Below are 21191 nucleotides of genomic sequence, written 5' to 3'. Positions count from 1 at the left end.
TTTACTCATGTGGCCATCAGATGACGGCCTAAAGATAGTACAGTCTCCACATGCAAACTGCCTGGGGTAAGGGTGCGAAGCATGCATAAGCTGGGCACATAGTAAGTATGGAGTAAACGTGTGCCGAGTAAAGCACACATATGGATAGCCAGGACCCAGTGCACATGTCCCTATGTCCACAGGAACTCCTGCCAGACTACCTGGTACAAAAGTGCCTCGTTGTATGACCATGCACTTCTGTGTGCTAACACATAACCTTGGAGCTCCCAGGCTGAGCCAGAACATTCCAGGCTGCTCACTGGGCACAAGGAGGCTCCTGCTGTGTGTTGGTGCTTGCATGGGGTGCAACCAAGGGTGCGTTGGCGGCATGTGTGTGTGCGTGAACGTGTGTGTATGTGAGTAGGAAGAGGCGTTCGCTCTCTTAGACCTTGCTTCTTTCTGTGGTTTGGTTTCTATAGAGACACTTCCTGTGGCAGAGAAAAGAGGTAGTGAGCTGGTGTTTCAGGATGTGAGGGCCCGCAGGAGCAGAGAGCTCTCTCCACTGCCTGCCTGCCACCCGGAGAGCTCTGATCAGTGCTTCCACAATCCCTGTGGTGGGTGGCCCCCCGTGGCGGGGACCTGAGATCAGCGGCGGTATGCCAGGGAAGCCCAAGCACTTGGGTGTCCCCAACGGGCGCATGGTGAGTGCGGGCTCTGAGCCAGAGCCACAAGGAGGGGGTGGGCACACCCAGGGTGGAGTCCAGGAGGCACAACCGGCAGGTGTGAGGAGGAGCCCGGGGGCTGTCAGCAGGCTGGAGAAGTTGGGTACAGATGGCTGCTGACAGTGGGACCTGCTGCTGTCACCCCAGGACCCTTCCAGATGCCCTGCTAGGAGTCTGGTGCAGCAGCCCTAGGGCTGAGCCCAGAGCCCAGTGGGCACAGGCTCTGGTTCCTCTTGCAGGCTGGACTCACTGCTCCCTCATGTACTCCGGGAATTAGCCCGATGTGAAGCTGCTTAGAGAGAGACGTGGAGACAGACCCAGTGGTCCCCTTGCTCCCTGATCACTCTTACAACTGCTCAAGCCCCTCCACCTCATGCTCTAGGTGCCTAAGATAAGGTTAAGAGCGGCCTTGCTGGGTCACTACGTCAACCTGCTCCAGAGGCATCCTGCCAGAACTAGTGTTCTTTGGGCAGCCCAGGATGGGTCAGTAAGGATGGGACGGGATGAACAGTTCTGCCTGTTCTATTCCTAGCTTCCAGGAAGGAGGGTTGTGTAGCTGAGAAAATGAACCCGGGGCTGCAGCTAACCCCTTACACCCTCTCCAGGCCATTTAACTCCAGATTAGAGCTGCCTCAGAGTTTCTGGTTCTTCTCATTCACTCAGCAAACAGGGCAGGCTGTGTTGAGCCACCGTCAGGGACCTGGCTCACCTGGCAGAGTCACTAAAACAACTCCAGGAAACCAAACAGTTTCCTGATAGTCCCTGTTCTAAGGCCCTAGGACAAAGCTGGTAGGTCCAAAGTGACCTGAGATCCCAGTTCTAGCACCGTTGTCCTTTCCTATTTCGTCATCTGTGAAATGAAATTGGAATGGATCAAAGTCCTGTTGACTAAGTGGCATAATGAACTGGAGACCCTTGAAGCACTGTGAAGGTTATGGAGATGTTAGCCCCGAAGTCCCTGTATTTTCAGCCCCTCTTTCAGAATCGTATGCCTCTCGGAACAGCTGAGCCACCACAGTCCCCATCCCTGCTTTCCAGTGCCCAAGATTAGTTTCCATCTCGTGTGCAGCAGCCCTTTCCTGCCAGCACCATGCTGTTCGGGTAGAAGGGAGACCAAGAGCTGGCTCGGCCCCATCCCACTTCCTCTGCCACCAACCCGACTTAGAAAGTCCAAGTAGAGCCCAATTGCCTTGCACTCCCACCCTGGGTGGTCATGGCCCTTGGCTTGCTCTTCCTTAGGTATCCTGGCCGCAGAGCCCAGGAGGAATAGCCCAAACCCACCCCAGAGGTGTAGCTGGACTGATGCTTCGGGGACAGAACTCAGAGCTGCAGGCCAGCTGAGAGGGCTGGAGACAGACCCAGGCTGTGCCTCGTGTGCCAGCCATGGCTTCTCTATCCCAAAGTCATTCAGTGTAAAGAGGATGGTACAAGCTCTGCCCCAGATCCTCTCAGTAACTGTCACACATGTTTATCTCTGTCCTTTCTGGATCAGTTCTGAACTCCCGGTATGACTCTAGAGACTTCATGGTTCACAAATGTCTACTGCTGGACCACGGGCAGCTTTAGGAGGTCATACTTGGCTGGAGCAGGGCGCGGAAAGACAGGCTTAGTGACTATGGTGTAGATGTGATGGAGGGGGTCTGTGGGTAAGGAGTCCAGTTGTTACCTCACAGGGGAGGCTCAGAGGAACACAAGTGATATGTTGTTGAGTAGAAGGGTCCCCATTTGCACATACCCCCGAGACCCCCAGCACTGTCTGGCTCTCGTCCCTTCCCATCCTCCAGCATTCCCCGATGAGGCAAAGCCACCAGTCATACCCTTCTGGCACTCAGCTTGTCAAACAGCTGAAATGAGACTTGTCACTTAGAGGGTGCTCTCAGCCCCCTCCCGGAGAAATCGTCACACAGTACCAGCTGTCACTTCATTTATGCTCTCACTAAGGGGCTGCTCTGGGCTGTCCCACCCTAAGCACTTAAGACCCAAATCCCAGTCCCGCAGGCAGCCCACAGTTAGCCACAGTTTGCCACAATGTAGTGAGGCACAAAAAACATGAGTGAAGAGTACTGGAATAAAGTTCCTGTTTGGGGAAGAGCTTAGGTCAGGAGTGGAGGAAGCTGAGAGGAGCCTGGCATGGAAAAGCATCCTCTTTGTTAATGTCTAACACTGTAGAAGATGGTCCTTAAAGCTCGAGGGGGAGTGGCCCAGGGGGAGACTGCACACAAGAAAACGTAGCATTACTGTGGAGGGTACACCCGAGGGTTTCTACGAGTTTAACTTTGAGTAAGTCATAGTTAACTTTCTGGAAACTTAGTGCTGGTCCCGCCAGCAAACACTGGCAAAGAGACCGACAAGACACTCAGATGTCTCTATGTCCAACTCAGGGTCAGGGATGGCAGTGCAGGGGTTATTACAGAAGGGCCAAGTCTTGGGGACAGCCCTATGGAGCTGGTTCAAGCTGAGGGGATCAGGCACCTAGGGTTGTGTAAATGTCCACAAGACTGAAACAAGATCACAGTTCAGGAACTTGACTCTGGAAGGCACAAGGCACAGAATGGGCGAGAATACTGGAAAAGAGTTCTGGTTTGAGTAAGAGTTGCGGTCAGAGCAAAAGAAAGTCTGAGGTGTCCATCAGCCGATTGCTCTCTCTTTGAGATCTGAGTCCTCTAGGGGCCCCATTCAAGAGGACTCACTGGGCCTCACCTCTCTTGGCTCTGCCAACCTATGCCCAAGGGCTACCAGCCCTGGTCCTCTAATCTCCCCTATTTATAATGGAAGTGGCAAGGCTGGGTGCAGCGACATATTCCTTTAATCCCAGTGCTTAGAAGGCAGAGGCAGGTAGATCTCTGGAAGTTAGAGGCCAGCCAGGGCTACACAGTGAAACCCTGTTTCAAATATATGTATATGTGGAAGCAGCATGGAGCGGCACGGTGGAGTCTTCAGATTCCGTAGTTGGCAGGCAAACTTGGCTTTTAACACTGTCTCTGCCACTTTCCAGATCTATAACTTCTCTGGGCCTTGGGTTCCTCCCCTGTAAAACAGGGGCAGTAACATTTGATGCAGGAGACAGAGATGCTGAGGGTAGAGTAAGAATATGGGTTGTCTGTAAGACAGCTGGATCAGGAACTTGAGGTGGCTTCCTCAGTGTCCTCAGGCTCCCTTAGAGCCACTTCTAAGCGTGACAGACTAAAGCCAGACCCAGCTTGGTTGGGAGCGTCACTGGCCACCACGCCCTTCCTCATCCTTTCTTCCCCTTTTCCTCCTGTCACTCAACATGGCACCTCAAGCAGAGGTGAGAACTGGGGTTACTGTTGAACCCAACTTCCCCATGCCTTGGAGCCTGTGCAAACCATAGCTGTGGCTCTGGATCCCACTTTGCCATAGTTGGATCTCTAACCAAGATGTGCCCTATTCAGACTCACAGCAGCCCCCCCAGAGGCTGGGAATGCCGAGCCTCGGGCTCCCCAGGGGAAGATGATCTCAAGGAAAACCAGGTATTCCCGATGTGCAAATGACTGAGCAGGAATTGGACTCCATTCCTCTTCCCTCCCAGCTCTAAATTTCTGTCTCTCATCTACCTTTGTCCCCGTTCCACTTTCGACAGCCAATGGGGCAAGGGAGGCTGGAACAAAGAACCGCAGGAGGCAGCCTGGGAGCAGACATTGGTGAAGAGCTGTGCTCAAGCATGGAGAGGGTACCTGGGCCAGCATCTCAGTCTTAAGGCTGCTTGAGCACAGGGTTAAAGAGGACGCCCCTGCATCAGGGATTTCAGAGAGACTCCCCAACAAGACCTGCCTTCCAGGAGCTACCAGCTGCAGGGATGAGAGGCCCCGACATGAGTGGGCTTAGTGTGGTGGGAAGGGAAGGGTGAAGACCAGTATTTGGGGATAACTGGTGATGGACAGGGATCCAGAGCAGTGCCAGGGGTCTATAGAAGTAGGTACTCTGGCAGAGGAAACAGCAAAACAGGAAGCAGGGGTGTGGGGAAAATAGAAGTTTGATAAAGTGTGGGGTGGAGGTGAGGAGGAGGGAAATGATGTCGGAGGGGCTCATTAGTCAGGCGCAGGTAGGCCTTTAACTGTAACTTGGCAACAGCAACCCTACTAAGGTGTGCAAGGAGTTGAGTCCAGGGTGGAACAGTGGGGAGGGAAAGACCTGGAGAAACCTGGGAGTTAAGGACCCAGACATTTAATTAAAGATAATATGGAAATAAAGCCTCTGAGAGCCAAACGAAGTCCTCCTGCATCTGGCTTCAGTTACCCTTTGGTTATGTCAAGGACTCTTGCCCAGAGAAAGCCTCCTGCAAGGGACGGGCTGATTTGGGATTGGAGGGCAGCTCAAAGGCTAAGGATACTTGAAGAGGTAAGGCCATGCGCTGAGAGGGGGACTTCACCAGAGCTGAGAGGGGGATGGCACAGGCTTGAATTCAGCAGCGTAGCTGCAGCAGTGGAGCAGCTGGGGGAGGGAGGCAGCAGTGGGTGCAGGCAGGTGCTGGGGGGGAAAATAGCAAGCTGTCCGGGACTCCAGCATCCTGAAGGGTCTCCCGCCCTAGGCATCAGGGCTTCCTCCCCCTGAGCTGAGGGATGTGGGGACCTTGGTTGGGAGAGGTGACTCTAATGATGGGGGTCATCTTGGGGAGTGTAAGGCAGAGTGTGGAGGACAGGGGTGGGCGCAGAGTGTGGCGTGCTGGGGGGGGGGGTCCCCACACCCAGCTCAGGCAATTTTCTCTCTTGCTCAACCCCCACACAAGGTTGTAAAACAAGAAAAAAAAACAGAGCTAGAATTTGAATCCTTGTCTTGAGAGCCCACACAATTGTGCTCTTTGCTGTCCTGCAGAGTGGCAAATCAAACACCTGGCAACATCAGCCATGGATATTGATGAAACTGCAGTAGCTGTAATGTTCTAGAACATTCATTACACACCACAAACTGTTCTGAGTTTCTTCTGTGTGTTTAACTTATTCAACTGAAGCAATCCTTTGAAGGCAGGATCATCATTTGCCCAGTTTTTAGAGAGGACAAACTAAGGTCAAGAGACAGCTGAGCCTTCTTCCCAAGGTCACACAGCATGGAATCTGAATTCAAGTCTAGGTGGTGCTCGCTTCTCGTTGCCTCCAAATGTAACACAGATGTATCAGACTGGCCCTAGAGTCCTTCGAGAGGAAGGGGAATCCCCTGTAGGGAAGGCCACTGGCCGCTCAGGGCCAGCCAAGCTTGCTACTCAGAGATGACGCTCACAATACCTTGGGCATCACTCTTAAAGAGGAGATAGGAAAATGGAACCAATGGGGAAAATCTTTCAATTTTTAAACATAGGAGACCCCTTTAAACTTAATTTTCCCCCCTGGAGGCCAAATAATGTCTTACAGTGTCCTGCAGGCTAATCCTGACTTCCACATGACTGAGGTGCTCCAAGGGTAGGAGTGGAGAGGAGAGAACAGGGCAGGAGGCTTCCCTGGGCTTGCTTTCAGTGGGGATGGGAAGAAGGGACATGATGGACGTTTCTTTGACAGGGCCTGGTGAGATGTAGGAAGTAATGGGGGTTGGAGGTGCTGGGAGTCTGTCTATGTGATGGGAAAAGGACAGGATACGGGGAAGCTTTTTCAGGACTTTTACAGTGGGGACAGAAAGGTGTCCATCTGAGAATGACTGAGTTTGAATGGCTTATGGGGCATCTGGAGACAGATATTAGCAGGAAACTGGGTGTGTGCAGTTGGAGCTAGATGTTGGGGTGGGGCACAAAGGACCCAGAACAAAACCAAGAAAGGGGAGAGTCCACCCTGCATGAGCAGGGGTCTGTGGGAGAGCTGGGGGGGCTTCTGGGAAGGTGGGAAAGACACCAAAAGAAACCTCTGCAAGAACAACTCCAAGGTGTGTGTGGGGTTCTGTTTCACCAGTGACTGGGGTTCCCAGAGAAGTCAGAGTTAGTGCACATTGTAGGAGAGAGTGGAGGTGGCCTGAATGACAGTGCTACTCCCATTATGGCCCCTGGACCAGCACCAGAACTGCCTGGAAGCCTGTTAGAAATGGAGAGCTTCGAGCCCCATCCTGGATCTACTAAACCTGAGAGGGGGTTTTCTTGGCCACTCTCAGCTAAAGTTTGATGGACACAGCTCTGTGCTACAAAAATAGCATTCCGTGCCATGCCCAAGGTAGGGTGGGATGAGTCCCCCAAAGAGAAACAAGTGCAATTAGGACAGACACACCTCTCCTCCCTCAAAGACGAGATTGGCATAGCCCTTACCACACCATAGGCAGTGTTATAAATACAGTGTACGAAGTTCCCGAGGGACAGTTATCATTTGTAGCCCCGCCCCTCATTTACAGATAGGAGCCAATAAGTGAGCTAAAATTCACACAAACAGTACCTGCCAGAGGCAATATTGAAGTCTCTGCACACCCAGACTCACCTAGAAGGGGCTGAGAGAGAGAAGGGAGCCAGGGGCCACTAGAAAGTACCCTGAGGAAGCCCCAGCACACAGTGGTCGGCCTATGATGGGAAAGGGGTCAGGACAGGCAGAACGAAACCCTAGCCAGTAATGACTGTCTGGAGAATTCAGCCTGACTCTGTAGACAGAAAACACAGCTCCAGCTCACTGGAGCCTGGACCCAGCGCGGCTCCTTGGAATTGCTTACAGAGCTCTACTCTGATTGTCTACCTTGGGTCTCTCCTAGGTTCTGGCTGTCTCCGATGGAGGTAAGTGACAGACTGTGTGGATGAGGCATTACTGGGAGGGAGAGAGGGATAGGGAGGTGGAAGTGAGTGGGGACACTCCCCACTGGTCTTTCAGGTAATGCCCCTGCAGCCTGTCTGCAGCAGGGATTGGGCCAAAGCCTGAGGAAGGAAAAAGGTTCACTCCTACTTGTCCATCTCTCTGCAGAACTGACCAGCACAGGGGGTTCCCAGGGCCAGAGTGAGGGCCGAGGCAGCTCCCTCAGCATCCACAGCCTCCCCAGTGGCCCCAGCAGCCCCTTCTCCACTGACGATCAGCCTGTGGCCAGCTGGGCCCTGTCCTTTGAGCGGCTGCTGCAAGACCCACTGGGCCTGGCTTACTTCACGGTAAGCCCTGGGGTGGGGTGGGGTGCAGTGGAATTGGGGGGTGGCACGTGGGGGGTAGGCAGGTGCCACTGCAGGGATGGGGGATTCTGGAGAGGGCATAGACAGGGCTTCGGGTTGGTTAGAGTGCTGCTTCTCTTCGTGGTTTCTCAACCAGCCTGTCTCTGGCATCCTTTCCCTCACCACCACCACGCTGGGAACTCTTCCTTCTCCTTGTTCTTACTCTGCTTCTCAGGGTTTTTTTTTTTTTTTTTTGTACCCCAGATCTGGCACCATCTGTCTGTCTGTCTGGTCTCTTGGCCCATGTCTGTCTCAGTCTTTGAGCACGTCCCTGTTTCAGCCTGTGTCTGAAGCCTTCGTTCCCCTTCTTCTCATGCCAGGAGTTCCTGAAGAAGGAATTCAGCGCAGAAAACGTAACTTTCTGGAAAGCCTGCGAGCGTTTCCAGCAGATCCCAGCCAGTGACACCAAGCAGGTAAAGAGAAAGATGGGACAGAGGGGTGGGGACTAGACCTGGGGCACGCCCCCTGATCTCTTCCGGTCCCTCATCCCCCAGCTATCTCAGGAGGCCCACAGTATCTACCATGAGTTCCTGTCCAGCCAGGCGCTGAGCCCGGTGAACATAGACCGACAGGCCTGGCTTAGTGAGGAGGTGCTGGCCCAGCCCCGGCCGGATATGTTTCGAGCGCAACAGCTTCAGGTGAGGTGGCCAAGGGGCAAGGCCTGGCTGAGAAGGGAGACCAATGATACGCCCAACAGTACCAGATACAGGGTGGAGTCCGAGCCGGAGGGAAGGGGCAAAATTGGATGCAGAACCAGAGCCAATGCAAAGTCAGGACCGGAGTAAGAGGGTGAAGGCCGAGGATGACTTGAAGGATGGGCTGGGGTGGAGTCAAGGGGAGGGGCTGGTCTCAGACTCCAGGTATATGACAGGAACTGAGGAGGCAGGGCTTGGGGCTCCCCTACTTGGGCTGGCGAGGGCAGGACCTGGGACGCAAGAGGTGCAGGTGCAGGCACCCCACCCATCCAGCCCTCCACTGTCCTCTCCTGGTACCGATCGCCGCCCACACCGGCTGACCGCGCAGATCTTCAATCTGATGAAGTTCGACAGCTATGCGCGCTTCGTCAAATCCCCGCTGTACCAAGAGTGCCTGCTGGCCGAGGCCGAGGGACGCCCCCTGCGGGAACCTGGCTCCTCGGGCCTCGGGAGCCCCGACACCTCGAGGAAGGTGCGGACGGGGTGGCAGGAGGCTGGGCGGGACAGTCTCAGGAAGGGTCTTCCCCAGCCGTAGATCCGCACTAGAGTCTTCCCTCTACCCTCAGAAGCCGAAGCTGAAGCCCGGGAAATCGCTGCCGGTGGGTGTGGAGGAGTTGGGGCAGCTGCCACTTGCTGAGGGCCCTTGTGGCCGGCCTCTCCGCAAGTCCTTTCGTAGAGGTGAGGCCGGCCCTAGAAATGGTGTGGCCCGGAAGTTTGGGCCAATTTTGGGAACGCCCCCTTCTCCCTACTTGACCACAGTCTGCAATAAGGCAAACCCCAAACCCCAAAATGTGGGTTCTTGAGATCACCCGGTTTCTCCAGGAGGCTGTGCTCCCAGGCTACCCCGGAAGTTTGTTAGGGCTACTCAGCGACAAGTCCAGGGACCCACACATTTAAGTCCCTGCGGGATGGCTCCAAACAAGACCCACCAAATGGGAGGGCCTTACCAGAGGGATGGTGAGAGGAAGAAGGTCTCCTCATTGCTGGCTTTCCCTTAGAGATGACGGGTGGAGCCACGAACTCTGCCCTGCGACGAGAGTCTCAGGGGTCCCTGAATTCTTCTGCCAGTCTGGACCTGGGCTTCCTTGCCTTTGTGAGCAGCAAATCTGAGGTGAGCAGCATTGGAAGGGAACAAGGTGCCTCTCTGGTTAGGACCACTGCCAGTTCCCTTCATGGGTTCCCAGCGTTCACAGTGGGTAGCTACACGTCCACTCCTAGCTGATTCCACAAAGCTATCACCTCACCCTTCCTCTCTTTCATGTTCCATACAGTGATCTCTGTACATATCGTGGACGCACATCCTCAGCTGGCAGATGGGTGTGCATGTGTGGGTGCCTAGGTGTACCCTGAATGAGGTGTGTGTGATTAGTTAGTGGAGCTGTCCCTGAGTGTCCACATTTATTTTATTTTATTTTTGTTTTGAGACAGGGTTTCTATATGTAGCCCTGGCTGTTGTGGAACTCAGAGGTCTGCCTGCCTCTGCCTCCGAGTACTAGGACCAAAGGTGCCACCATGCCTGGCTGAGTGTCCACATGTTTGAGTGTGCATACCTTTGTTCTTGGAGCAAGACACATCTGTGCCTGCCTCCAAGTGTGCCCTTGCACGTGTGTGTATGTGTCCTAGAGAGCTTACAACATCCCTGTGTACATACAGCCTCTGTCTGCTCTCGCCCACATCCAGAGTCACCGAAAGAGCCTTGGAAGTGGAGAGGGTGAGAGTGAAAGCCGGCCAGGGAAGTACTGCTGCGTATATCTGCCTGATGGCACCGCCTCCTTGGCCCTGGCCCGACCAGGCCTCACCATCCGAGACATGCTGGCAGGCATCTGTGAGAAAAGAGGCCTCTCTCTACCTGACATTAAGGTCTACCTGGTGGGCAATGAACAGGTGTGAGCATGCCCTGGCCCCCAACTCTTGCCTCCTTTCTGATCACGACCCAGTTCCTTTCCTAATCTTCCGGCCACCCTTATTTCAACTCATTCTCTATCATCATCCCCTCCCTACCTTATTCCAACCCCTGTGTCCAAGTCCACGTGGATCCCAGTGCTAACTCCTCATTCATTCTCAGATACTCACTCGTATACCACAAAAAACCTACTCACACACAACCCCACCCCAGGCCTGGTTCCCGGCTTTACCCATCACCCTGCTCTGGTGGTTTCAGGAGGTAAAGCTGGAGAGAGGGTACTGCTGGAACTTGGAATTTCCTCCATTTCCGCAGTCAACATTGTCATCCCCACAGGCCCACCCCTAAAGTTGCCACTGAGGGACTCACCTCTGCTATCTGAAGTATTGGATGAACCTAATCCCTGAATGCCTCCTTTAAGTGCAAATGAGCATTAAGCTTTAAGATCTATGGAAATTCATTTTTTAAAAATAATTTATTTAAATTTATTTTATGTACATTGGTGTGAAGGTGTCAGATCCCCTGGCACTGGAGTTATAGACAGTTGTGAGCTGCCGTGTAGGTGCTGGGAATTGAACCCAGGTCCTCTGGAAAAGCAGTCAGTGCTCTTAACTGCTGAGCCATCTCTCCAGCCCCAGGGAAACTCATTTTTAAACCATCCTAAGGGGTCCCAGGGGAGCAATGCTTCATTCCGGGGGAAGTGACAGGAATTTATGCAAGCCCTAAGAGGTAGCCAAGGTGTGTGATCAGAACTGGAACTGAGGCTGTCTAGTAGGTCCAGGCTGGAGGTAAGCCAGGCAAGAGGTGATTAAGGGTCATACCTCCAGACTGAGTCTCTTCCAGGGAAGGTAGGCGTGTCTAGTCAGAAGGCTTCATGAAAGAGGCAGCGCTAAAGAGGACGGAGCCGAGTTTGTCTGGGAGAACTGTGGAGAGAGGACATTCCAGGCAGAGGGAGGGAAGGGAGGTGTTTGTGGGACCTGGGGTGTGGGGGTGTGAGGGCAACTATGGGAGCACTCTGCCCACCTCCTTAGGCCACCAGAACAGCTGCCAACAGCCCAGATGGGCTTTTGTGCCTGCTAAATATAACTTCACCACCCACATTCCACCTGTCCCTGTGGCACAGCACAGGCCTACTGTCTGGGAGAGAATCCCCCCTCCCTTTTAACCCCCCCCCCTGCAAGTCTTAGGCTGGTACAGACAGTAGTCTTGACTGTGTACCTACTGTGGTGTGCCGGGACTGTACCATTTCTGATCTGATTTGTAGGGGGAGGGGGCTGACCTAGGCATTAAGGAGGCAAGAAACAAGATCCGAGTGGCCATCAATAGGTGGGTGGTGAGGGGAAATGTATTCCATGCCTGAAGGAACCAGGAACCAGGACCTAAGCTTTGCCCTTAGCAAGAAGAATCCCCATTAACATGCAAACCTCACATCCTTCTGTTTCCCCAAACTGGATCCTTTCCCAAGCTTCCCCTCACATTCCCAAGTATCTTCCATTCTTTCTTTCTTTTCTTTTTTCGACGGGGGTGTGGGGGTGGGGATGGCAGCAGTCTTACTGTGTAGCCCAGGCTGGCCTTGAACTCTACCAGTCTCTGAGTAGAGTACTGGGAATAAAGACAAGCACCACCGAGCCACCATGCCCAGGGCATCTTCCACTCCTATGATCGCTTGGCCTTGGTCTTCTCAGGCTCCAACTCTGCTGGTCCTTACCCTACCTGCCTCTCTAGCCTTCTTTTACCGATGGGCTGGTCCTTCTGATCTTTAAGGTACCACACTAGAAACCAGAGGAGGAAGTGAAGGTGATTTCCAAGTATTCCCAGGGGATGGCTTGGGATGGAGGGAGGGATTCTTAGACCCTGCCTGGCATCCACAGAAGGCCCTGGTCCTGGATCAGGATTGCACAGTGCTGGCAGACCAGGAAGTACGACTGGAAAACAGGATCACCTTCCAGTGAGTGCCCTACCCCAAAGCTTGATCTGGCTTCTAGCTGTCTACTGGTCCCAAATCTCAGACCTTATTCATTGAAGTGGGAGCTCTACCCCCTAGGCTAAAGTCCCACCCCAAACTGCCCCACCCTCCTCATTCAGCTCTGTCCCCTCCTGGCTTGTTTGGGAAAAGGGGCCCTGGGTCTCCACCACTCTGCAGCTCTAGGGTCCTACACAGGCTGGAGTTAGCTAACCTGGAACGCGTGGTGAGGATCTCTGCTAAGCCTACCAAGCGCCTGCAGGAGGCGCTGCAGCCCATCCTGGCAAAGCATGGCCTGAACCTGGAACAGGTGGTCCTGCATCGGGTGAGCAACGGAGCTGGGGGTGGGGGGGGAGGCAAGCCAGCAGGAAAGGTCTTGTGGTCTAGCCCATAGGCTGCTAACCTCTTTCTGTAGCCAGGGGAGAAGCAGCAGCTGGATTTGGAGAAGCTGGTGAGCTCAGTGGCCTCGCAGACACTGGTTTTGGACATTCTTCCAGGTAAGTGATGTTTTTACCCTGGGACTCGATTTCCCAGTGTGGCTCTGCACAGGGGGAGGGGCTCGTGAGAGGAAGGCCAAACCCAACAGTCGTGCTCTCCATTGCAGATGCAAAGATGAGTGAAGCCAGCAGCACATCCCCCTGCCACAGCCAGGTAACAGAGAACCTCAGGGGCGCTTTCCACTTTGCGCTTCTCCCCTCCTGGTTACGACCTTCACCCCCACTTTCATGCAGGGAGGCCTGCCTAGAACCCAGGACAAGGACACTCATCTCCCCCCAGTGCCCCCCAGTTTGATGGTGGAAGATGCCAGTAGCTCTTCTGGGAAACGGCAGACCTGTGACATTGAAGGTGCACTGTGGGGATAGTGGGAGCTGCGGGATCAGAGGGATGAGGGAAGTGGGATTGGGGTTGAGGATCACTGAGGCATCAGAGGCCTGAGCTAAGGGCCATTGGAGCTGGAATATACTGATGGTCTGGGATCAGGCTGTGGTCACAGCAGGCAGCAGATGGTGAAGCATTAGCATAGGTGCTCTGACCATATGGGGCTCCTGACTCTATGGCTGCCCCCAGGCCTGGTGGAGCTGCTGAACCGGGTGCAGAGCAGTGGGGCCCACGACCAGAGGGGACTTCTTCGCAAAGAGGACCTGGTACTTCCAGAATTTCTGCAGCTTCCCTCCCAAAGGCCGGGCTCTCAAGAGGCTCCACCGTAGACTGGATCAACCACCCAGCCTAGGGAGGGCCCTTCAGACTCCGCTGCCCACCCAGCCCTCTGACACCCGTGTAACAGTCCAGGCTGGCTGCATGGTGCCTGGGAGGACCAAGCATGCCGTGGGTCCGCTCTGCATGCCTTGTCTGCACCCTGAGTGTCCCTGGCCTCTTTTTGCTATGGGCAGGCCCACAGAAGGAGCCAGGAAGGGATGGAGGGGGAACTCAGGGGAGCCACACTCCCAAACTGTGGCTACCTGTTCTTATAGGTTCACCTACCCATTCTTTGCAGCTAGGCCATCAGGGAGAGGCCCGCCTAGGCTCTTGTCATGAGCATACTGAACACAAAGGGGTAACTTTGGCAGTGCCAGCCTCCTCAGCTTATTCTAAGCTTTAGCAGGGGGCAGGAGGAGGGGCTGGCCCCTCCTTAAAGAGTTGATATGAGTAAATCCTGGGCGTGCTGGTGGGCAACCCCTCCCTCCATCCACACAGACTCTACTGTACATATGGATTTTATGGTTGGCTTGGGGCAGCTGGGTTTGTCCTGAATGTATATTGTTATATTATAATAATAATTATTATTATTCAGCCATGAGGTATGTTTCTTGTGTGCCACTCTGCCCTGTGCGGTCCCATCACCCCATTGCCTCTGTCACCAAGCCCAGGAAGTTCTTGAGGACCTCAGTGTATACCTCCCAGAATCTCTTCCTGAGGCATGGAATATGGGAGACGTAGAGCAAGAAGAGGGAGGGGGAAGGGGAGGAAGGGGGCAAGGGGAGGGAGAGAGAAAGAGAGAGAGAGAGAGAGAGAGAGAGAGAGAGAGAGAGAGAGAGAGAGAGAGAGAGCTGTGCCTTTGCCATCACTCAGCTGCTCCACAGCGTCTGTAGACATGAACGCATCATTTTTGTGCATCCCTGTTCCTATCAGGGATCCAATGTATCTCTACACACATTACTGAGAGCTCCTTAGGATGCATCAAAAGCTTGTATGTGGGACTGGGCTAGGCAAGGTATTCTTTTCCTCGTCTGTTTTCGCTGGGTGGTACCCCACCTCTAAGCAGCTGGGCAAGGCAGGGGAGGACTTCTCAGAAGAAAGGCTTGTGGGAGAGAAGCCCAGCGTGGTCCCACCTAGGGAGGCCAGTGCCGAGAGGAGGCCAGGGGACTTGAGTGGCCAGGGCAGAGCCCTGCACACAGGTGAGGCTGCACTGAGTGGTCCCTCCACCAGGACCTCCTCCTGCTCTCCCTTCTCATCTGACCGGCTCCTTGTCATCCTTGAAATCTGTGGGATAGCTCAATGGAGTGTGCTGACCCACCCTGCCTTCCTCTGGGAGTTTCAGGTTTCTGCCACCTGGTAACCGCCTCACTTTATTTGACTGTTTAATGGGCTCCCAGGCTTCTGGGGTGAGCTGACGACACGGGAACATAGAGAGTCCACATGGACAGAGTTTGGCTCTGAGCTGGTTGTCTGAAGCTGCTCTAATAGGACTCGTAATCCTCAGACTGGAGAGGTGGCTTAGGGGTTCAGAGCACTGGCTGCTCTTACCGAGCACCTGGTATTGATTCTCAGCATCTACATGTCAGCTCAAAATCATCTGTAACTCCAGTTCCCGGGGATGCAACATCCTCTCTGGCCTTCATGAACACTGTACACACAGTGTCCAGACAGACATGCAGACAAAAACATCCATATGCATACAAATAAAAATAAATAAATCTTTTTATTTTAATCCCAATTATGTGGGTTTATTTTCTACTGCCTCCTGAGCATTTGTACAAAGGCCTTGCGCACAGAAGAAACCCACACAGGAGAGGCCTCAGGTGGTCGACAACCCACCACACTTCACACATACCTGAAACAGCCACCCCTTGACTTTCACCCTAGGAAATCAGTAAATTCTTCCTGGGAGTGTGGCCTTGCTACTGTGAGGTGGGTTCCTAAGACCCGTAACTACGAGAACCCTGCGTCACTGACCACCTTGGCAGTCTGGAGTAGCGAACCATGAAGGGACGACAGGCATTGGGGGTACTAGGTGTGTGTGATGATGGAGTGGGAGGGGGTAGGGGAGACAAATCCCTTTTGCTAAAATAGCTTCCCTGGGAGAAATGTAAACAACATCTACCCTCCTCCTAAGGTCCCAACAAGAACTAAGAACAATTCCCCCAAAGTTCCCCCAGAAGCACAGGTAATTTAATCGGACACACTGGATGGACCCCCCACCCTTTCATTCTTCAAGAATCTATAGTCTGTAGCTTCTCCCCCAAGACCCACACCGTTAGGGAAGAGTTGCACACAACTGTCTGGGAAGGGTGACTGTGTGGTGATACACTGTGCACCCTAATAAAATTTACCTGAGGATCAGAGGACAGAACAAGCCCTAGATTAAACATAGAGGCCAGGCAGCGGTGGCACACACCTTTAATCCCAGCACTTGAGATCTCATGCCTTTGCTTGGGAAGCACACACCCCTTTAATCCCAGGAAGTAATATGGCAGGGCAGAGCAGGCATATAAGGCCTGAGGAGACAGGAACTACAGGCTTATAGACAGAAGTGTCCCTTTCAGCTGAAGCACTTTCGGCTGAGGAGTCGGTGAGGTCAGAGGTGGTGGCTGTGGCTTTGATCTTTCAGCTTTCACTCCGATATCAGGGCTCCGGGTTTTGTTTTTTTTTACTAAAAGACCGTTTATAATTTGTGTTACAGGACTGGAAACTCAGGCGAGGGCCCCATGACCCTCTCTGCTCCCTCCTTCTATGAGGAAAGTAAACAGTTAATAGGCCTGGCTGCCATTATCTTCACCAGCCGACTTAGCAGAACTCCTGAAGATGGGGTCTGTTTGGCTCACAGGACAGCTCTGTACAACAATCCCCAGCTCTTCCCTCGTCACCCACAGAACTCCTCTCGAATTTTCTTGACATATGGAAAGAGGCTCTGCCATGAGCTCTAGAGAGAGAGAGGAGGGGACACCATGTGAGAAATGGGCTGTCTCCCCAAAACTGGGGGACCCTACAGGCCAAGCTTACCTCTCCCTCAACCCTGAACATCTGCAGAGCCAACAATGATACATGTTACCCTTATGGCCTGTGAGAGCTGAAAGAGCCATCTTAAAGTTCATCTCCTGCTAGAGAGAAACACATTTATGGAGGTCCTAGCTTGGATACATTCTAACCTTTCTGTCATTTCTGTTTTTGCAACAGTCCGATTGGGACAAAGGCTAAGCTGCATGAGGAAAGTGACAAGGAACTGTCACTGGGGCTTCGCTAATGCTCAGACTGCTGGATGCAGGAGCATGGTCCCAGGAGGCCTGGGTGATGCAGACGGCTGATGAGAGCATATTGATGTTGCTGTTCAGTTCTGGAGGTAGGTCAGGAGTTTCTGTTAAAAATCAGAGGTAGGGCTGGAAAGACGGCTCAGCAGTTAAGAACCCTCACTGTGCAATCCTGAAAATCAGAGATGAGATCTCAGCAGCCGTCCCAACCTGGGCAGCCTGCACATGCCTGTAACCCCAGCTCCAATCAAGGAAGAGACAAGAGGAACACTGGGACTTCCTGGCTTCCAGGATAGCTGAGAGAATGTGAGTCCTGGATTCAGAGAGAGAGACCCTGCCTCAAAGGAATAGGCAGAGAGTGATAGAGGACACCCTGCTATGGCCTCCATATTAGTGCACAGATGCACAGACACACACACACACACACACACACACACACACACACAAATATTCCTTTTAATTTTAAACATTTTTTTAAAGATTTATTAATTTATTATGTATACAAATTTTAAACATTTTAAAGTTTTAATAAGTTCATGTGGAGGTCGGAGGATAACTTGCAGGAGTTGGTTCTCTCCTTCTACCAGGTCATTGGACTTGGAGGCAAGAGCCTTTACCTGCTCAGTCATCTTGCCAGTCCAATAAATACATCTTTAAAAAATAAAACAAGCCAGGTGGTGGTGGTGCATGCCTTCAATCCTAGCACTTGGGAGGCAGAGGCAGATGGATCTCTGTGAGTTTGAGGCCAGCCCGGACTAGAGTGAGTTCCAGGATAGCCAGGGCTACACAGAGAAACCCTGTGTCAAAAAAACAAAGAAAGAAAGAGAAAGAATAAAAACTTTAAAATCCACCATTCAACACTGCTTCACTGAGGACCAAATTCCCAATATAAACATTTAGTAGACACATTCATGACATACTGTATCTTTACGTAAAACACAAACACAGAGACACTTACAAGTGTATAGGAGAGAATTTTCTATAAGTATAAAATTGATCAAGGAGATTGAGAAAGGTACCAGGATTTTACCAGGATTAGGAACAGTGGTCAAAGAGGATTTTCAGTTTGGCTTTAATTTTCTCACAAATGCAGTTTTAAATAATTTCATTACTATAAAGAACTCCCAAGAGTCCCTCTTTATTTCCATTAGAGAGTCATCCTTGGTAGAGTCTAATACTTCTTTAGGGACTTGAGACCATCATCCTTCTTGGCCAATTTGGCTGGCTGATAAACCCTACCATAATCTCCTCTGCTCTCTCCTTGTCAAATAACCTTGGTGAGTTTTCCTGGGGAGAAATGAGCAAGCACATATTCATCTCAGATGGGGTGCCAATAATAGACCAATAAAATGATTCCACCCAAGTCTAACTTCATGCCTGGTGAGTTTAACTCTTTCTTATAGGAGCATGGGTAACTCAAGCTAAAACAGACCTTCGCACCAACCATTTTTTTTTCTTTTTTCAGAGCTGAGGAGTTAAATCCCCAACACACACACACACACACACACACACACACACACACACACACACACCAACCATTTAATACCCTGGTGAGAGGAGGGGCCTCGTGGGTTACCTGGGGAACTCCCTGTGGGCTGCCACATAAGCTGCCTTGTGTGAGTAACCAGTTGTTCTGATATCAAGACGGCAGTGGTATGCCATGCCTGGAGGGGAGTTCCGCAGTAGCTGGTATGAGGTGTCCCTTTCTCCTAGTTCCACTCTGAATCCCTCAGGATCTCAGGCCTTCACCAGCCTCGCCAGGCCTCATCTTCAGGAAGAGGAACCCAGACCCAGAGCTTCCTCTCCCACCAGCTCGTTGACCCATGGGCTATATTTGACAGCCACTGAGCCACACTGATTCAAGGGTGCTCAGGCAAGGTTGTAAGAGCTGTTCACCTCCCCAGAAGGGACGCCATGAAGGGCCTTGGCCTCATCCACCCAGTATACAGTACGAAGGGAGAGAACACACACTTTTGATTTTTTACTAGTTTTGCATCCCGACAATACCTTCCCTACAGAGGACTTGGACTAAGCAAACAGCCATGACTTTCTTGAGGATGCTCAGGGAACCAAGCCTGTACTCCAAACCTCTGCCAGACAACCTTGATGTTTCTCTCTTGCCCTTCTCCATCTGCAACAGTCTTAGGACCGGGGGAAGGAATGCTGTCACTCAGCGACCTTCAGTCTGGGCCTGTGCAGAGGCAGGTGGAGGTGCTGGCTGCTCACCAGGAGCCCCTGCTGAAGATCTGCAGACACAGCAGTGAACCATGCTCCCTGGGTCAGCCACCCTTACCCCAGGAATGGGCACAAGGTGCACCCTGTGGGGGGCCTGGGCTAGTAGTCAGGTGACTGGCTTCTGAGGGATGTAGAAGCTGGAGTTCATTTGCACAGGGAGACAAAGGGCCCAGTGAGGGGGCAAACGTGGTTGGTGCCATGGAATCAGATGCAGAATGTGATAAGCACACTGCACAACCCTGGGGAAGAGGTCAGGAAGAGTTAGGACCATGAATGTACGAAAAAGGACTATGAAAACCGTAGGGCGGGCAAGGACTGCTCAGTGGCCATTTTAGCATGTTTGGCTAGCGGGCAAAGAAGAGCCAAAGGTTGAAAGGAAGAACAGCTTAGAACCAGTGCCCACCTGCAGGCTTAGAACCAGTGCCCACCTGCAGGCTTAGAACCAGTGCCTACCTGCAGGCTTAGAACCAGTGCCCACCTGCAGGCCGGCTAGAATGCTGGCTATTAGCCCAAGTCCCTCAGCAAAGATGAGTGGACAGGGATAACCTCCTCTGAGTCAGGGGCCACCACACCCCTTCTCTATTGCTGAAGGAACTAGAGCCTGTGGAACAGAACAGAACTGGGCGACCAGAACCCAGAACGTGGAGACCAGCACCTAGTGTCAGAATCTGAAGTCTAAACAAAGCCTGACACTAGAACTGAGAGACAGGAACTCAGAGCCAAGGCTAGAACCCAGAGCTGGTACTCAGGAGTTAAACTTTGGGGCCCAGACACAGTGAGAAGCAGGATTCAAAGTGTGGATTCAAGCTGGGTGGAGGTGGCGCATGTCTTTAATCCCAGCACTCGAGAGGCAGAGCCAGGAGGATCTCTGTGAGTTCAAGGCCAGCCTGGTCTACAGAGTGAGATCCAGGAAAGGTACCACAACTACACAAGAAACCCTGTCTCAAAAAACAAAACAACAACAACAAAAAAAGTGTGGGTTCAAGAGCCCGAGGCTGAGCTCCAGGCCAAGAGCATAGAGCCCAGGACTTAATCTGTAGCTAGAACTCAAAGCTCAGGGGAACAAGACGCCTGGGACTGCATCAGAAAGCAAACTGCTCGCATCCTCACTCTATAGCCTGAACCCTGTGACCAGCGATGGTCACGGCTGGAGCCACAGGAGGAGGGACATGGATGGAGGAGGTGATTTCTGAAGAAAACAACCAGCACAAAAAAATAAAAGAATAAAATAAATAAATAAATAAATAAATAAATAAATAAATAAATAAATAAGTAAAACCAACAACTCAGAGCAGCCTCAGCCCTTTTGGCCAGACTTTGGCCTTGCCCTTAAATGAGTGACCAGACCTTGGGCTCACAAGATTATTAATTACATAGAGCGCTTGTTCTCCAAACTGGGCTGGGGCCTCATCAGGTCAGCCTCTACCCACGGAAGAGCTTTTATTCTTCATCTGGACAATGTCTCAGGCCCTCCTGCTCTAGGCTGGGGCTGGCAACTCAGATTGAAGTCTAGGCTCTCCAAACTGGGAGTAGTGACCAATGCCTTTAATCCCAGAATTTGAGAGACAGAGACAAGCTGGTCCCTGTGAGTTTGAGGCCAGCCTGATCTACATGGTAAGTTCTAGGCCAAAGGCTATAATAGTGAAACCTTGTCTCAAAAATAAACACATACATACATGCATCCAGCCTCTCCAAAGGTGGCCAAAGTCAGGAGACCAGGAGAAGGACCGCTTTGTCTCTATGGCAGGACACGCCCCTATCACACCCTATCACATCAGCCCGTCCACTGGAGAGACCATGGCAACAGATAAGACAAGTATCACTGTGGAGTGCATACTGTGCCCTCAGGACCATGTCCCTCACGGTTGAAATGGTCTGATGCTGGGAAGGAACGGTCACTGCTGTCTCCTACATCCAGCACTGTGCTGACCCACAGTGAGGCTTGTGAGTTTATTCAATTATAGTAACATGCTCGTGAGAGAAGCCCTAGTGGATGATATTGATAGGAAACAGTGCTGTGGGATCACAGGGCCGGTCAATCCAGATTGACTGGATCCAAGTTTGTGATTCTGGTACTCAGGAAGTTGAGCAGAAGGACCATGGTTCAAGGCTAG

At 52.4% G+C, this 21191-nt stretch overlaps 1 protein-coding gene and 1 long non-coding RNA gene across 4 annotated transcripts; one reads left to right on the top strand and one right to left on the bottom strand.

The window, feature by feature from the left end:
* The first annotated feature begins 589 nt into the window (after positions 1 to 589).
* Rgs14 (regulator of G protein signaling 14) lies at positions 590 to 14066 on the top strand. Of its 3 annotated transcripts, none has more exons than XM_059262265.1 (15): positions 590 to 680; positions 7374 to 7395; positions 7580 to 7758; positions 8136 to 8228; positions 8310 to 8453; positions 8839 to 8982; positions 9077 to 9188; positions 9509 to 9621; positions 10191 to 10394; positions 12288 to 12361; positions 12575 to 12701; positions 12792 to 12873; positions 12981 to 13027; positions 13108 to 13222; positions 13445 to 14066. In XM_059262265.1, the coding sequence occupies exons 1-15, from the start codon at positions 636 to 638 to the stop codon at positions 13582 to 13584; spliced, it is 1641 nt and encodes a 546-aa protein (XP_059118248.1). In that variant the 5' UTR covers positions 590 to 635; the 3' UTR covers positions 13585 to 14066. The 3 variants fall into 3 exon arrangements, with proteins under 3 accessions (XP_059118248.1, XP_059118247.1, XP_059118246.1); XM_059262264.1 differs by having other exon boundaries at positions 12285 to 12361; XM_059262263.1 differs by having other exon boundaries at positions 12285 to 12361; positions 13108 to 13229.
* Positions 14067 to 17898: 3832 nt separating this feature from the next.
* Positions 17899 to 19666, bottom strand: LOC131910289 (uncharacterized). Its single transcript, XR_009379086.1, has 3 exons — positions 19556 to 19666; positions 18850 to 18983; positions 17899 to 18129 (listed from the first exon to the last, which is right to left on the bottom strand). It is a non-coding gene; the product is annotated as an uncharacterized LOC131910289 (long non-coding RNA).
* Between the last annotated feature and the right edge of the window lie 1525 nt (positions 19667 to 21191).

This window comes from Peromyscus eremicus, chromosome 5 (assembly GCF_949786415.1).
Source record: "Peromyscus eremicus chromosome 5, PerEre_H2_v1, whole genome shotgun sequence".
NCBI classification, from domain to species: Eukaryota; Metazoa; Chordata; class Mammalia; order Rodentia; family Cricetidae; genus Peromyscus; species Peromyscus eremicus.
This window is presented reverse-complemented; position numbering and strand designations above follow the sequence as displayed.

Bases quoted from the DNA above. Each gene is read 5' to 3' on its own strand.
- Rgs14 (XM_059262263.1), top strand. From the start codon at position 636: ATGCCAGGGAAGCCCAAGCACTTGGGTGTCCCCAACGGGCGCATG. The intron at 8,454-8,838 runs GTGAGGTGGCCA...CTGACCGCGCAG, and splicing joins TTCGAGCGCAACAGCTTCAG to ATCTTCAATCTGATGAAGTT. The intron at 10,395-12,284 runs GTGTGAGCATGC...TGGCATCCACAG, and splicing joins ACCTGGTGGGCAATGAACAG to AAGGCCCTGGTCCTGGATCA.